At 35.0% G+C, this 17447-nt stretch overlaps 1 protein-coding gene across 2 annotated transcripts; it reads left to right on the top strand.

The window, feature by feature from the left end:
• Positions 1-440: 440 nt before the first annotated feature.
• MOB1A (MOB kinase activator 1A) lies at positions 441-16395 on the top strand. 2 transcript variants are annotated; one of them, XM_016130675.2, is made up of 6 exons: positions 441-669; positions 3776-3939; positions 7311-7404; positions 8729-8862; positions 12326-12489; positions 13582-16395. In XM_016130675.2, the coding sequence occupies exons 1-6, from the start codon at positions 656-658 to the stop codon at positions 13657-13659; spliced, it is 648 nt and encodes a 215-aa protein (XP_015986161.1). In that variant the 5' UTR covers positions 441-655; the 3' UTR covers positions 13660-16395. The 2 variants fall into 2 exon arrangements, with proteins under 2 accessions (XP_015986161.1, XP_015986160.1); XM_016130674.2 differs by having other exon boundaries at positions 3773-3939.
• The last annotated feature ends 1052 nt before the right edge of the window (positions 16396-17447 follow it).

The following is a 17447-nucleotide window of genomic DNA, read 5'->3' as shown; positions in this document are numbered from 1 at the left end:
TACTGCTAATGGGCACTGGTTTCTTTTGGGGCGATGAAAATATTCTAGAATTAAATAGTGGTGATGGTTGCACAACTGTAAATATACGAAGAAAACCACTGGAGCACACATTTTAAAAGAGTGACTTTTACGCCTTGTGAAATATACCTCAATTAAAAAGCCAAATTAAATTTTAAAAAATTGCAGCATTCATAGAAGACCCATGCTACCTAGGGATCGGAACCCAACAGTAACAAGCTAGATCAAATACATGCACAGCCACTCTCCCAGACCAGGGACCCAAAAGCCACTAGCCTCTGGGAGAAGGAATCCCGGCTTGGTGCCTGATGATTGGGTGAGCTGCAAGAGGGCGGGGTGAAAAGGGGCGCATCGCGTACCTCCCGGCGGTGGGGCGGGGCAGGGCAGAGCAAAGCCTTCTCTCGCGAGATTATGCTGGTTCCGCATTTGAGCTAGCCTAGGTGGGGAGGGCGAGCGAGGTGGGCGCAGCGGCTTGCAGCGACTTACACCGTCTCGACCCCAGCCTGGGAGCTGCGGCACCAGTGCCTCCGCTGTCGGCGGGCTGAGGCCTGTCCGCTCCCTCTCGGTTCCCGCGCCAGCTCCGTATCCTTACCGCGGCGGGGCCAGCGGCCCCTCCCGTTCCCTCTGAGGATAGAAGATGAGCTTCCTCTTGTGAGTGCGGCCGGGCTGAGGGGTCCAGGGCTGAGGACTGAGGGCCGAGGTCAGGGAGGGGGAGAGCGGGAGCCTGGGGCGATGGCCGGGCCCGCGGTGGGGGTGGCTGGCGCTTGCTTTGCTCAGGGCCACGGGGGAGCCTGGGAAGTGGGCCGAGCAGAAGGAGATGAAGGTCGATGCAAAGGAAACGGAGCGAGAAGGTTGGGGAGTAGGAAGGCCCTGAGGCCGGTAGCGCCTCCAAACTTTTCCGCCCGAAAGCCCGTGAGGGCGGAGGGTCGATCTGGAGGCGGAGCCGCGGGCCCGGCCACAGGCTTTCAATTTCTCTCTAGTCTGGAGCCTTTTCTAGTAACGATCCATTGCTGACTTGGCTTTGTATTCCACTGTTTGTCCAGCTTTATTATCGTCAGAATTAAATTACCCCCGCAGAAAAATGCCGCCCCAGGAAAACATGGAGTGCTACAGTTTGCGCACATTATTCTCAGGTGGCTCTCTCCACATAGTATATTGCTTAGATGTGTTTTGTGTGATTGAACAAATATCCATTTTTAGGTGATGGACATCACCCACATACTTGACGTTTTTATTAAGTTACATGGTGTTTCATTACCACAGTTTACTTAGTTCCTTAAGGTGAGAAATTTGGATTCTTTCGCCATTATAATAATAGCACTACTGAGAATCTTTGTCTAAAACCCCTTTTCCCACCTTTCAATTATTTTTTAAGGGTATAGTTTGCAAGGTACGACTACCATTTCGAAAAGTCTGTATGATTTAGATTTTAATTGCAAATTCCTATATTAATAGAACAATCTCCCACGTCCCCCAAATATTTTTTGAGTTAATGTTTAGTTACTGATTTGTTTGTGGATGTATAGTTGCTTAGTTGCACTTTGGACCTAACTCTAAGGCTATTTATTTCTTTTAAACTTTGTTTTGTTGATGACCATTTGAGTTTCCAGTTTTTGGCTTTGTGACTAATGTTGCTATGAACTTTTGTGTACTACAGATTTTTTTTATTGGACGTATGTGTTTTTTCTTGGGTATATACCTAGGAGTGGAATTGCTGAATTACGTGGTAACTATGTTTATCGTTTTGAGGAACTGCCAAACTTTTTCATATCACTGCACCATTTTGCATTCTCATCAGTACTGTATGAGTTTCATTTTACCCATGCCCTTGCTAGTACTTGTTGTCTTTTGGATTATAATCATCCTAATTAGATGTTCTATGGTATCTCATTGTGATTTTAATTTGTGTTTCCCTAATGACTAAAAAGGTTGGGCATCTTTTTATGTGCTTTGGAGTAATGTCTTCAAATCTTTTGACCATTAAAAAACTTTTTGTTTTTTTTTTTAGTTGACAACCGTGGACCATTTTAAAATTAGGTTGTCTTTTTGTTTTTGAGTTTTAAGAATTCTTTATCCTTGATACAAGTCCCTTATCACATCTATGATTTGCAGATATTTTCTCCCATTTTGTGAATTGCTTTCACTGTCTTGAATGTGCCATTTGAAGCACAAGAGTCTTAATTCAGGTGAAGATTATATTGAATCATGAGCCATCTTTTTCCTTGTTAGTTTTGTATTTGTAAAGGGCCAGTCCTTCTAATTGAGTACTTTTCATATTAAATGTAGGTATTATGTTAAAAACTTTTCATATTTGATTTTTAGGTTTTGTAATTTTTTTTCACTTCTCAATCAGTCTTATTTAAAATTCAAATTACTCAGGTAAAGTCCACAGTTTTATTCTCTTCCTCTTCTTAGAAGTAATCCTCAATATCAATTTGATGTGTATCCTTTCCGACACTTTCTATGCATTTACAAAATGGGCTTCTGCTGTACATTTAGTTTTGTCTTAAGATCCTTCCATGTTGAATACATGTAGCTCTAGCTTGTTCTTGTTTCTTGTTTTTAACTACTATACAAGACTCCATGATGTGGATGTATCATAGCTTATTCATTCTTTTTACTAATAAACCTTATAATTGTTTCCAGGTTTTTCACCATTAAAAACAGTAGTGGGAAACACACCCTTATTCGCTTATAAGAGAGATACGTAGAAGTGGATGTGATAAATTGAGGAGCATTTCAGTATTAACATATACTGCCATATTGCCCTCCCCAAAACACTACACTTTCATCAAGAGTATGTTAAAGTACTAATTTCTCTATACCACATGTACTGTAATTAGGTGGTTTTAACTTTTGACACTCAGATTAAAGAAAAATAAATCTTTAATTGCACCGCTTTTCAGATGTTCATTGGTCATTATATGTTTTCTTCTGAATTGCCTATTCATCTCCTTAATCCAATTTTCTAAAGGGTTTCTTACCTTTTTTCTTAACAGATTGTAGAAGCCCATTATCCAGTTTATCCTTTGTAGTGTATGTTGCAAGTGTTTTTTTTGTTACTTGTCTTTTTACTTTGTTACTGAAGTTTTTTAATTGTTATGATTTGAAATCCATCTTTTTTTTTTTTTTTTTTTAAGGTTTTGGGGTTTTGTGTCATGTTAGGAAGTCCTTATGGACGGTGTGAGATAGGAATAAAAACTTGTTCCCTCAGAAGCCAGTTATCTCTCTCATTTATTTTTTTCCCTCTAAAAACATCAAAATGTGTTACATCTGCTGTGGTGTGCTTTGATGGGATCCCAAATATTTTGACATAGAAACTGGATTTTTGACCTATGAGAACCTGAGGGCTACCTACTTCCCAGCACCTTATCCGTAGGTGGGAATTTAGGTCAAAAAGAGGTTAGGTTTCTCAACCAGTCACAGTCACAGAGATAGTGACAGATCAAGGACTAGAATTCAGATTTTTTCTTCTTTTGATTAAAGTGCCCTTTCTTTTACACCACATTGCTTCATGAGGCATACTTCAATTGCCTTCTATGTGAAATTGTGCTACTAATCCTGTTTCAATATGAAGAAAGAAACTTAAAGCATTCTTTAATTGTGCTCATCACCCCCACTCCCCACTGCATCAATCCTGGCACTTTTTAGGGAATATTTTTTATTTTATTGTATGAACAGTTTATGTGCTTAAAACTAGGCCATTCTGCTTCTAGTCATACAAATCGATATGCTTTTTCTTTTAACCTAACAGCAGCAGCCGCTCTTCCAAGACATTCAAACCAAAGAAGAATATCCCTGAAGGGTCTCATCAGTATGAACTCTTAAAACATGCAGAGGCAACTCTAGGAAGTGGGAATCTGAGACAAGCCGTTATGTTGCCAGAGGGAGAGGATCTCAATGAATGGATTGCCGTGAACAGTAAGTTTTAAATAACATTTTGCTTTGCTGGTTTATAGGAAGAGTTTGCTAAAATTTTGTTGTTAATGAATTTTCTCTTACAGATATAAGGGTTGTAATATAGTCGATTTTCTGTAAAGAAACATGTAAGTACATCCAAAACTGTAGTGTTTGCTTCAGAATACTTGGTTGTAGCTTTTGTGATTGAGTAGAGAGGCCTGAAGAGAAATGATGAGTGCTTTGGGGTAATTTCTGGGGAGAGTGGAGCTGAGTAAGGTCAGTAAAAAGATTGGTAAATGCAAAGATTCTACCTGTGGTAGACCATGACTTTGTAGGATAACCAATCTGTAGACTTGTGCTCCTATTTCCAGCAGCTCTCATATGCCTATGTATACAGAAAAGTCAGTTGCAATTTAGATCATCAGTCAATTGATTGTTGTGATTTAGGATTAGTCATAGGAAACTGAGAGATTGAGAGGAAATGGAGGGACCCATGAACTAAAAGTCACTCTGAGTTCAAGAAAGCAAGGGTATGCTGAGGCTAGACATTTGAATATTAGACTATCATTTCTGAGATAAGTTCTGGATGATAAAGTTTAAATCTATTAAGAATTTTAGCTGTTCCAGGAATTTTTAAAACTTTTTCATGGAAAATTTCAAATTATAAAAGTAGAGTAACTGGTACATCGAATTTCCAGGTAGCCATTATCCAGCTTCAGCAATTATCAATTCATATTCAGTTCATGATTCTTCTATATATTTCATCCTGATTAATTTGAAGCGAATCTATATCTATAAATATTTCAGTATCTAAAACAGCTCCTCTTTGAAAAATAATGACAATACCATCATTCCTTTACATTATCAAATATCTAATTAGTGTTCATATTTCCCCTGATTATCCTATAAATGTGTTTTTTAAAAAATGTGTGGTTGGTTTGAATTAGGATCCAGGAAGGCCTATATATATGTTTCTTGAATCTCTTAATAGATTTCCCCTCATAGTCTTTTTTCCTTGTTTTGTTGTTCTTGAAACCAGTTCATTTGTGTTCCAGTGTAAATTTTGCTGATCATATCCTCAAAGCATCCATTATGATGTTCTGTTCCTCTTATTTCCTCTAAAATGTTAGATCTAGAGCAGCACTGTCCAATAGAACTTTCTGTGATAATGCAAATGATGTCATATCTTCACTGTGGCCTTTCAGCACTTGAAACGTGGCTAATGTGACTGTGGAATTGAATTTTGTATTTTAATTTACTTAAGTAGCCATATGTGGTTAGTGGCCACTGTATTAGCACAGATGAGGAGCTCGGATCAGTCAGATTTGATTTTGTTGGTTTGTAAGGCTACTTAATAGGTGGTAGTATATACTTCCAACCGTCTAGATATTCCCATAGTATCTAGTTGTCTTTTACGTGGTGTTAATCAGCTATTGATAATTGTTGACTTGGTCAGCACTATCTGATAGAAATATAATGTAATCTACAAATGTAATTTAAAAATTTCTAGTAGCCACATTAAGAAAAACTTTTTTCTCAACTCATTAAAAAGCCATTATTCATATTACTAAGAGGAGAAAACAAGATGCAGAACTATGTAATATGTTATTTTTTTTGTGTAAAACAAGATAAAGTTAGGTGGGAAGAAACAGAAAAAATTAATATAGTAGTTGCCTGTGTGTAGGGGGAGGATTTGGAGTGGCTGGAATTCAGATTTTTTGCACTGCATATTTCTATATATCTTGATATGTGGACCATGGGAAGTATTATATATTAAGAAAAACCCTTTTTTTAAACCTTATTCAAATTATCATTTTTTAATTCTGAAGGCAGCTGTTGGCCTTTTAGCCTTAGATTTTCCTTTGAGACCTTATTGCTCTAGATCCACTGTTCTCAATCCTTTTGGTCTTAGAATCCCTTTATCCTCCTAAAAATTATTGAGAATCCCACAGAGCTTTTCATTATATAGGTTATATCTAGTGATACTTACTGTTAGAAATTAAAACTGATAAATTTTAAATACTATTTTTAAATTCATCTAAAAATAGCAATAAGAAACCCATTACCTGTTTTTATTTATACACGCGTGCGCGCATGTGTGTGTAAATTTTTTTAATGAAAAATGACTGTTTTTCAGAATAAATTTTAGTGATAAGTATGGCATTATTTTACATGCTTGCAAATCTTATTTAATGTCTGGCTTAATAGGAGAGAGCTGGATTCATTTGTCTGCTTCTGCATACAGTTTGTTGTGATGAGATCATGGAGCCTCTGACCAACTCCACTGTGCCTCCTGAGTGAATGAGAATGAAAAGAGCAATTAAAGGATTCCCCCTGAAACAGGGAATCCCTGGATCACATTTGGAGAACAGCTGCTTTAGACCAATAAACGAGAACACTGTCTGGGCATGCTCTTTGTTTTGAATGAATATTGTATGCTTAAGTATTACTTTCTTAGAAACATGACTAATTAAGAGAAAGGTTTATAAAAGGGAATTTTGCAGAAAATTCCTTTTGACAAATTGAACTTTTTAATCTGTTTTTTAAGAAACTTGAAAAGCCCTAGTGGATTTTTAGGTACTCGTTTAGATAGGGAACTAAAATGTTTTTGAAAACTTGTGTGGTTTTAAGGTTTATGTGGTTCTCATTGCACAGAATATAAGTTTCACTCAGTTAGGTTGTTTCACTCATCCCCTACCTCTTCCATTTTCTTACAGATCAAGCTGAAGCTCCTTTAGGAAGTACTCTTTGCACCTCAGCTCCTCAATATATTGCCTTTTCTCTGAATTCTTGCACTTACTGTTGGCCTTTGGATACTACCTTATATGTTGTATTATTCATCTCTGATAATTTTGTTCTTCCTGTTAGCTTGGAGAGGCTCCAGAGCAAGGGACATTATCCTATGTTTTTTTATGTCCTCGATATGCATTAGCCCTCAATTTTTTATGATGAATTAGATTTTTTAAATACCTATTAATAGCAGATGATAAATTGCCTACCTCATAGTATATTCTACAACACTTTTCTAACAAATGATATTGTTTGGTCCAGATTGATAAGAGGCTATGGATTTTTTCATTCCCTAGGATGGAATTAAACTGTATATGCTAATGACATAATAGTCAACATTAAATTAGAATTATCTCTAATTTTTATTTTTCTGATATTATATGCTGGTGAAAAGCTTAATATATTAAAAGCGAATATATGTAAAAGATTCACTTAGATATGACAACTTACAAAGAGAATTTACAGTATCTTGGATTGTTGAATTTCTCAAGGATTCAGCCAGAAATCGCAGTGCATTATCTATTTATCCTTCAACGGAGAGGTCTGATGCTTTGTTGTTTTCACACAAACACTTTAATACAATTCTGCTATTATCTTTCCAGCTGTAGATTTCTTCAACCAGATCAACATGTTGTACGGAACTATTACAGAATTCTGCACTGAAGCAAGCTGTCCAGTCATGTCTGCAGGTCCAAGGTATATATTACTACCTATTATATAGGTATTTGAATTACTAAATAAAGCTATAATCGCTGATTGATAGAAATTAAATAATGAAGACTTTGTTTTTATCTGCTTGTGTAAAAGCAGTTCAATTTTATGAGTTCTTAAATACTAATAAGCTTTCAGTTATTATTAAATACTTTGGCATTTGGTACTTAGTGTTTTATTTTGTAATTGCATTAGAGTAAGTATAAATGTTCAATTGTAGGAGTAAAAGGAAAAAAATTTTAGTTAAAAAATTTTATCTTGCATTGCAAGTTATTTTTTCAGTTTTATTAACAGTATGATTCTGTTTCTGGTTTTTAAATTAATTTCTTGAAAGTTTTTAAGTTGACTCTAATATTTGATTAGCTTTTCTTGTGCTTATTCAGTGTCAGTTACTTCTAAATTGTGCTGCTTTCGTTATCTGGCTTAAAGATGCTAGATTTTAAAATTTGAGTATAATAAATTTCAAGAAATATTGACAAAGAGATGGAATTCTTTGTTACTCATAATATCGTCAAGGTATAATGGGATTAATGTTTTAGTGTGTTTCAGTCTTTCCTATAGCAAACAACTGATTTTATGTGATAATAGATGGTATTAAGATGTTTACCTCATGGAAAAAAATGTCCTTTCTGAATATGCTACAAGTATAAAGGATAAATAGGTCCCCAATGAGTTCATAGTCCGATTATGATTATAGTATTTTAGGAGAGAGGTTTTATTTTGTGTTGTTTCAAGTTTTATTTCTAAAACTTTCTTAAAAGAAATTTAAACTAAATAAGTAGGAAAATTAAACATACCTATGGCCTAAATGCTTTACACAGTGAAGTTTTGTGTAAGTCTTGTTAATCATTTTAGCTCAGCAAATGTGAATAGGAAAAAGATGGCATGCCTAAGAATATTTCTTTACATCCTCTCCAAGAAACAGGATTTTATAATCTTGACTCTATTGGTAATAATTTGATGGCCAAGGATCTCAGAATATAGTGATCCATCAGCCCCTTCCCAATCCTCAGCACCCTCTGCCTAATAGACAAGAATGTAGTTCCTTTATCTTTCCCAGGGCTCTGTCAGAAAACATCCATTCTGGCACTGCCAGCTGCCAAATTATCTTCCTTTTCTCTTCCAATTATAACCATTACATTTCAGAATAGTTCTATAGGAAACTCACAGTAACCTTCAGTAGAAATTTAGGTAATTTACTAAAGGTTTATATAACTTCTGTTGACAAAATGTGAACCTACTTTGATTACAAGTTGCATATTTGTTAATGTTTTTGAAAACTTTATCAGTAAAACCTTTTTCTCTTCAGATATGAATATCATTGGGCAGATGGTACTAATATTAAAAAGCCAATCAAATGTTCCGCACCAAAATACATTGACTACTTGATGACTTGGGTTCAAGATCAGCTTGATGATGAAACCCTTTTTCCTTCTAAGATTGGTGAGTTAAGGTTATAGAACTGATTTTCTTTTAAATGGTTAACATGTTCTTTTTAAAGCTCTATCAGTTAAAAAAAATGTAACAAATTGCTAAATTTCTCTCCAAAAAGATTATAAATGTATACTCCCTTAACACATGTTTGTATCTGCCTGTGTTTCTTTGCCAATAGCAGTTGTAACTCATTTTTTAAATCTTCTATAATTTGGGAAATTTAAGGTACATTTTAAAAATATTGATGAGATTGAGCGTTTTTTGGTTTATTGATCATTGTGTGTTTTCTGTTTATATTCTTTTTTCATTTCTTTGTTAAGAATCTAGCTCTTTGTCATGCATGTTGTGTGTATTTTTCCCAAGGTTGCCTTTGTCTCTTTGTTCATGAGGTGTTTTTGCTATATGTAACATTCTTATTTTATCCTATTAATCGTTTCTTTAATGATGTCTGGATTTTAGTCAGTGATTAGAAAAGTTTTCCTTACTTCAGTATTATAAAAATATTTGACCGTGCTTTCATTTAGTATTTTTGTGGTTTTGTTTTTACATTTAAATCTATCAGGAATTTTTTTTTTTCAATGTTCCCTTCATTTTTTTTTCCAGTTATAAATGCTAGTCAGTTTGTCCAGTACTATTTATCAAATACATGTGTCTTTTCTCCTGATTATCAAATTGCCACATATTTTGGAATCTCTTAATCTCTTTATCTGTTCCTATAGAAATGACGGTTTTAATTAACCATAGCCATGTACCTTGGAGCATCTCGTAGGGCTAGTCTGTTTTCCATGCTCTTCTTTTTCAGAATTTTCACGGCTATTCTGGGATATTTGTTCTTCCAAAGAACTTAGAATCATTTTGTCAAGGTAAAAAAAAAAAAAATCCTTGGGAGATTTTGATTATGGTTTCATTCCATTTGGAGATTAATATAGGGTTTCTGATTCTCTTGATGATAAGAGTCTTCCTAGCCAAGAACAAGGTGTATTTCTTCATTTATTCATGTCTCTTATTATTTTCTCTTATAAAATTCTATAGTTTAGTTTGTGCTTATCCTTCAAGTCTCTTAAGTTTATCCTAAGACATTTAATATTTTTTTTATTGATATCTGGTTTCCAACTTGTTACCGTTTAGTATATAGAAAAGCTGTTGATTTTTATATAAATGTTATAGTTGACCACCAGATTTTGATTGTTCCTGTTGTTTTGGGTTAGTTTTCTTGAGTTTGTTAAGTGTAATATTAATTTTGCCTTTTCCTTTCTAACTCATATTCTTCTTGTGTAACTAACTCAGCTGGTATATCTACCAAGCAGTGCTGACTCATGGTGATGATGGCAAACATTCTTTTCTTGTTATCTTTTATGTGAGTGCTTCTAGTATTTCAGAATTAAGCAGGGATCTTGCTTTGATTAGAGGTGTGTGAATTTAAGTCAGGTATGACTGTAGAGTTTTATCAGATACTTTTCCAGTATTTGTTGTTGGCTATAAGGTTTTAATGTTCTCCTGGAAGAGTATTTTTTAGTTGCTTATGTTTTGATTAAGATTTTGGCATTGATATTCATGGATGAGATTGGTCTTTGTCGTTTTCACTTTAAGGGTGTCTTATGAACAACACATTGTTGGATTCTATATTGTCTGTTTGGGCTGCCATAACAAAAATACCAGAGGCTGGGTGGCGTGTAAACAACAGAAACTTATTTCTCACAGTGCTGAAACCTGAAAGTTCAAGATCATGGCTCCAGCAAGGTTGGGTTCTGGTGAAGGTCTACTTCTGGGCAGCAGACTGCTAACTTCTTACCTAATCACATAGTAGAAGGGCAGTCTCTCTCGTTCCTCTTTTATGAGGGGGCTAAGCCCATTCATGAGGGCTCTGCCCTCATGACCTATTCACCTCCCAAAGACTTCACTTACTAATGCCATCACCAGGGCTAGGATGTCAGCATATGAATTTTGCAGTACAGGGACACAAACATTCAGACTATAGCACATTCCTTTTTTTGCAGTTTAATTACCAGCTCTTTCAAGAGAAAATTTTGTATCATATTGTTTGTTTGCCATTGGTCAACTTTTCCATTCTATTAAACCTTTTATTTCTCACAGATTCATTACTGTATATTGACTATGCTTGAATGTTTCTGTTAAACTCAGCTTGGAAAAATTGCTTTGATTAAAACATAATATTTATTCATTAAAGTTTTCCTCTTATGGAGGATAAAAAGTACTTTTAGCTTTATTTTATTTTCTCAGCTTTATTTTCTCGTAATGTTCTGGAATTCTTTCTTACTTCATTAGGCTATTATCCACATCTTACTTTTGCCAGTTATTTATTCATATTAGATGAAACTTTATTTTTAAACTAGTATACCCAAGTTATTACTGTTCCTTTTATTATCAAGATGCCTATTTTTAAATTCTTAGAGAAAAGGTGTTTGACTTAAAATACATCTTTTCAGTACGTGAATACAAGAGCCAGTTGAAAATAACATGCCCATGAGTTCCAGAATAATGTTTGAAAGGGCAAGTTGTTAGCTAACACTTGGGGGTCGGGGAAACCCTCAAGAAAATCAGCTTATAAGAGCAAAATATACTAAATTTCAAGCTGTTGAGGTCTGATTGAGAAATTAAAATGCAGGAAAGGATAAAGTGTTTTAGCCTTTGTCCTTCGAAAGATTAAAAAAAGAAAATGTTGCAAGAGTAATGTTTGGAGTAGACCTCTAAGGCCAACTAATCTAGGCTGTTTACCAGCAGGTGCCTTCTTGTGGGTTTATTTACAGTACCAGTTGTATTGTCTTTCTTCTGTCTCTACCTTCTAAGAGACTTTGGTCTTGTCAACTAATATTCTCGGAAATGTAAACAATCACATCCCCACCTGCACTGCGTAGAGAGAGATTACCTAGATTTTTCTAGGGAGGCGTTTATTTTCTTTGAAAAATAGGGAGTCTACCCTTCCTTCCTTTTTCAGGAAATATATCCCCTTCTTATTAGACTACAGAAAAATGAAAATAGTACTTAAAAAAAATTAAAAAGTTGGGGACTCTTAGTTTAAGAAAGAAAAACCGGCTTTTCAGAGTAATTCAGAAGATAAAATACTTTTTTATCTGTAAACAGTAGATTATGATGACTCAGAGTGTGCCTTTAATTTTCTTCTTTTGCTTGGGAGAGTTTCCAGTCCTGGTTGAGTGTGCAAAATTTATTTTATAGTTACAAATTACAAAAATTATTTTTATTTTAACTTTGATTCGGTAGCAGCTTATTAACTTTTGATAACCTGTTCCTGCTATTCTAAGGCAGTCAGAAAAAGCGTGGTATGTGAGCATACCTCATATACTTAGGTTTTCCCCTTGCCTTTTAAAAAACGTGGAAATAGGCTTGTGTTGTGAATGTGTGTTTGTGTGGGAGTTGTTTATGGCCGTGCCTGAAATTTCTGCTGTTCAATTAGATAAAAGACTAATAGATATGCATGTATATTTGATTATAGGTGTCCCATTTCCCAAAAACTTTATGTCTGTGGCAAAGACCATTCTAAAGCGTCTATTCAGGGTTTATGCCCATATTTATCACCAGCACTTTGATTCTGTGATGCAGCTGCAAGAGGAGGCCCACCTCAACACCTCATTTAAGCACTTTATTTTCTTTGTTCAGGTAAGTTGACACATTTGCCTTGGTATCTTTAATAAAGAGTAGTTTATAATTTATAGAGTCTTATTTAGAGACGTAGAGCCAAATATAGCAGGGTTCTCTTTTCCATATTGTTTATTTCACTGATACACATAACAGTATAGAAATAATCACACACACTCCCCACCTCCCCACCCCCACATTTGAGGCTTTCTGCCTCTGGCTGCCCAGGTCTCTGGTTAGAATATGACCTAAGACAGCTTGTCCATACCCTTCTGTTCCATCACCACTGCTGGGTGAAAAGATGCTTTGAAATATGTCTGCAGTTGGGTTGTTCATGAGATGTTTCTGCCTGGAAAAGAAACTTTTGGAATAACCTGTTAGTTGCTATCATGGGTTAAATTTCCAGAAGTCTCACCTCAGGCCAAAACTTTTGAAATCAGCAGCAAGAAACTTAAAACCAGGCAACCCCTTTGGAAATGTGGCCCATTGTCTTATGGGTCCTTAGTTGGAATTGGTACTTTTTAAAATTAAAATAATTCACATTGTTTGAAAAAAATATCAGAGAATCAGGACTTCTTTAGCCTCACTTTAAAGATATATCATTCTATGTGCAAAATATAAGTATAGTATGTCCAGATATCATTTTTTGGTGGAAAAACTAGTAGTGTTATAGAAGATACTGTGTATTACAGTTCTGTATGTCACACAAAGGGGGAATGTATTGTACTCTTTCTCTTTTCCTTGTTGCATGGCATAGATAGAGGTACGGTCTAGATATGGATGTAGATACATGAAACGAAAAGATCCACTGCCCCAGAGGTGTCCACTATCAAAGGTCCAATGTACAGTTTTCGGATAATGTCTTGTAAATGCAAACATATACAATTTTGATTTTACTGTTTTACATAGTATCACGCTAATACGCACAGTTACTTATTTGTAAGTCTCCTATATTTTGAGAAAAGGAGTAAAAATCCTGTTTTAAAATGGTCACAGATCATGTCATCATTCTTTTGGATTTCAGAAAACTAGAGGTCGGAAGTTTCTCTGAATTGCATTTGTAGAGTTTTAACCTTAAATCTATTTTTAAATTTTATTTTTCTTCTGTTTTAGGAGTTTAATCTGATTGATAGGCGTGAATTGGCACCTCTTCAGGAATTAATTGAGAAGCTTGGATCGAAAGACAGATAAATATTTCTTCTAGATCACAGTTACCTTCTTGTTTCACCTACTGCTAGAGCTATCTCATTGCTATCTATTATAGACTAGTGATACAAACTTTAAGAAAACAGGATAAAAAGACACCTTTTGTCTGTGTCTACTGATAAAAATTGTCCCAAAGGCAGGTCGGCCCAGTATCTTCAAAGAGAGAAATTGAGGACATAGCCACATGAGAGGCACTATGTGACCACTTCTTTTATTGTCACAGAGTCACACTTCTGTTACATGTGATTATTAACCTGTAGTTTATCAATTTACTTGTTTTTTTTTTTTTTTTTACTGAAGAAAATGATTTAATCTATTTCAGGTTATAGCATAATGGATATTAAGAATTTCTACCAATAAATTAGCAACAAGTTTCCCCACAAATTTCCTAACACACTTAGATTGTTTTTTTTTTCTGCCTTTTTTTTTTTTTTTAACAGAAGAGACAGTTTTAAGTTTCCTTAAGATTTAGAACATTTGTGTCACTTTGGATAATCTAGTTTGAAGTTGTTTTATACTAGTGTTTTTATTGATGACACATGTTTGTAACTTTTTTCAAAATCCATGATTTCAATTTAAATCATATGATATGTATGGGAGTAATCAAAATTCTTTCTAAAATGACTATTTTTTAATCTTTATTTGGGATTTTATTCACATATGAACCTATCTAAACGTTTGGAGTATGGTATCAGAAATAATTGTTTAAGGCATCTTATAGATTTTTATTTTGAAATACTTCATTCAGATTAATTTTAATATGTAGCTTTTGGCTGAGAAAAAAAACTTCCAAAAAAATTATGACAAGTTTAGATCTCAAAATAGTGATTTTTATTCACGTTGCCTTGAAAGGGTAGGAGAACGAAAGTACCCATGAATTTTCCTTTTTAAAAAAATTACTTCTATATGTTTTTATTGTGACTTAAGACTTAGTTAACTGAGTAGTGTAGAAATGCACGAACTTTATCACAATAAGGATAAAACTTAGGGAAAACCACAATAAAAACCTTGAAAGGTGTACACATTTTATAACACAGTTGAAAGTTTGGTGTGTTACCTATTTTTTAATTGTGTGTGTTTATGTCTAAAGGAGATAGACTGGAAGAAATAGGAAAAAAAAAATCTTCTGTTGGTAGTCAAAGGATGGATTGAGCATCCATAAGCATTTTATCCTGTTTTAATTGTGTTTGTATCAAGACTTGAAATTATTTTATTTCTATTAAGATAAAGAGAATCTTTCCCTTTAGTAAGAAAAGATCTGATTTTCATTAGGTTTCTAGGATTTAGTAATCTCTAGCTGACTGTTGAGGCACAAATGTACTCAAACCTTGCCAGACTTCCACCACTTTAAGTTCATCAGCATTGTTTCAGAGCTGTGACTTGCAAAGTACTCACCAACTTCCTTGATGGCTTTGAAAAAGGTTAGCCTTGATAGGGTTTTTCGTTATTTATTTTTATTATTCCATTAGAGTTTAAAGAAAAGAGTTGCTTAGAAACTCCATTTTTATAATACCTTCAATAAATTCTTAAACGTATATGGAATTTTAAAGGAAACAAAACATTTCATCTGATTTAGGTGGAACCCATACCTCATTATTTCAGGAATTAAAGAGTGAGATAATCACTTATGAAAAAAAGAGAAAAGCCCTCTATGAGACATTCCACAATTCATGATTTAAGTTTGTTCAGAGGTCCCTGTCATCCTGTCTGTATGTTTATGTTGATCATTTACAAATAAGCAGGTTTCTAGATATGACCTAGAATGTTACTGCATCTTGACTTTAAACCTTGTTGACTTTAATTAAGTCTGCAAAGAATGAAATTGGATACTCAACTAGTGTTGTACCTTTGTCACCTTTTCTAATATTTTAAATATTCTCAAAAGGGTGCTCACTTTTCTCCAGTTCTTTTCAGTGTAGAAATCCTCTCTTCATGACAGCCCCAAAACAAACCAAAGATGGTCATGTTAGTAGTAAAGGCAGCTTATTATTGAAACAAATAACGTTGTTGGTGATTTGAGACTCCGAACGGACTTTTTAAAACAAACAAGCAAGCAGACTACCAGGTTCCCAAACTAATCTGGCTTAACCAACAATGCAGCTAAACATTTGTATTAATGTTGTTTATATCCAAGGCCAGGGAGTTTAGGGGCAGGAGAATTGGAGGAGGAGGAGAGAATGACCCCTTACTGACTTCGCTGGAGGGCCAACATTTGATAAGAGTTGGAAGAAATCAGTCTGCCTTTGACACTTCTTACTTTTGATTTATCTCCCTGTTGCCCAGGGTCTGCCTCTTCCACAGCAATCTCTCCTGTGCCCACTCCTTCCTAATCACAAGTTGTCTCCTCTGTCCGATTGCTGTGCCTCACACCTGATAACCGTCATGGGGTGGGGAGTGTTTTGTACATTATACAGTTAATCCTTTGGTGCTTTTATTTCCAGGCCTTTAAAAAAAAACTTTGGCAGTGATATGCATATTTTTGTTTAAATATTGAAACTTCCTTGTACTACTTCCTGTGTTGACAACCAAATGTATCCTTCTGCAGGCTGAATAAAGTGATTTTAGAGGGCTACCAGCTAACAAAGTATTTCTCTTAGTTGTAGAGCCTTAGCTCATGTAGCTACCTGCCCAAGAAATGCAAATCTGTATTCATCATGACTCTGATAATGAAAGTTTTCCTAGGAGCAATCGTGGTGGTGATATTAAACTTTCTCAAACATTGTTGAGGTTTCCTGATTATACTGTTGGTCTTTTCTCTGAGCAACAAGATTATACTAGAAGCAGAGCTTCTGAACTTAACATGATTACCTCAATAAGCATATACAAATCGGGCCCAAAGAGGATGAGTCCGAGAAATTTGTTTCTGAGCAAGCCCAGTCATAACGCTGGTGTTAGCCCTGCCTGGTTCTCGGAGGCTGTCTCCTCTCTATAGAACTCTGGCCTGAAAAATGCCAGCTGGGACACCAAACTGAGCACCTTCAACAGGGATGTCATTTCCTCTTGATACCTATTTAGTAAGAACATTTGGTTTATACTATTGTAGAAATCTGGCAAAGAGGGAAAATAGCAGTACTGCAGTCTTCCTGTGTTTTTGTGTGATATTTTAGATAGTAAAGGCTTTTGGGGGATGTTACATACGATAGCAGTAATTTTACTGAAGCAACTGCATTGAAATTCACTTGAGTTTTCTCTCATCAGATTCTGTTTCAAACAAGTATTCTGTAAATCCAAATGGATTGCCAGTGTGCTATAGATTTATTATAGAACAACATTCTGTGTTTGGTCTACTTCAAAAATAGCTTAAATAGCTTGCATAAGTTAGTCTTGGTTACCATCTAAAATATTTTTAAGTGTCCTTTACATGAAAATTTGTGTTGTGTTTTTAAACCTTTAGGGGCTTTATCTATTTTTCTAAGTCATTTAACTGTACTTTAAAAAAATATTTTGTATCTACTTTTGTAACTTCATCAGAATAAAGTATATTAAAAAAGAAATGACTGATTCAAGTATTTGTATAACTTGAGATTTTGCAACTTCTGTGGAAAGTTGTCTTTATCATTTAGTAGCTAAAATGTTTTCTTAATTCCTAGAAGGGAAGTTCCTAAATAAACTAAATATCTTATAATACCAGCATTCCTCCCCACCCCCCACCCCCGACACACACACACACACACACACACACACACACACACACACACACACACGGAACAAACTATGCCTCTGATTACAGTGGCTAAAATTCATCCGAGACAAAAAATAAGTAGTTTCCTTCC

This window comes from Rousettus aegyptiacus, unplaced genomic scaffold (genome assembly GCF_014176215.1).
Source record: "Rousettus aegyptiacus isolate mRouAeg1 unplaced genomic scaffold, mRouAeg1.p scaffold_m13_p_7, whole genome shotgun sequence".
Lineage (NCBI taxonomy): Eukaryota > Metazoa > Chordata > Mammalia > Chiroptera > Pteropodidae > Rousettus > Rousettus aegyptiacus.
The sequence above is the reverse complement of the archived record's forward strand: the minus strand, read 5'-3'. Positions and strand labels throughout refer to the sequence as shown.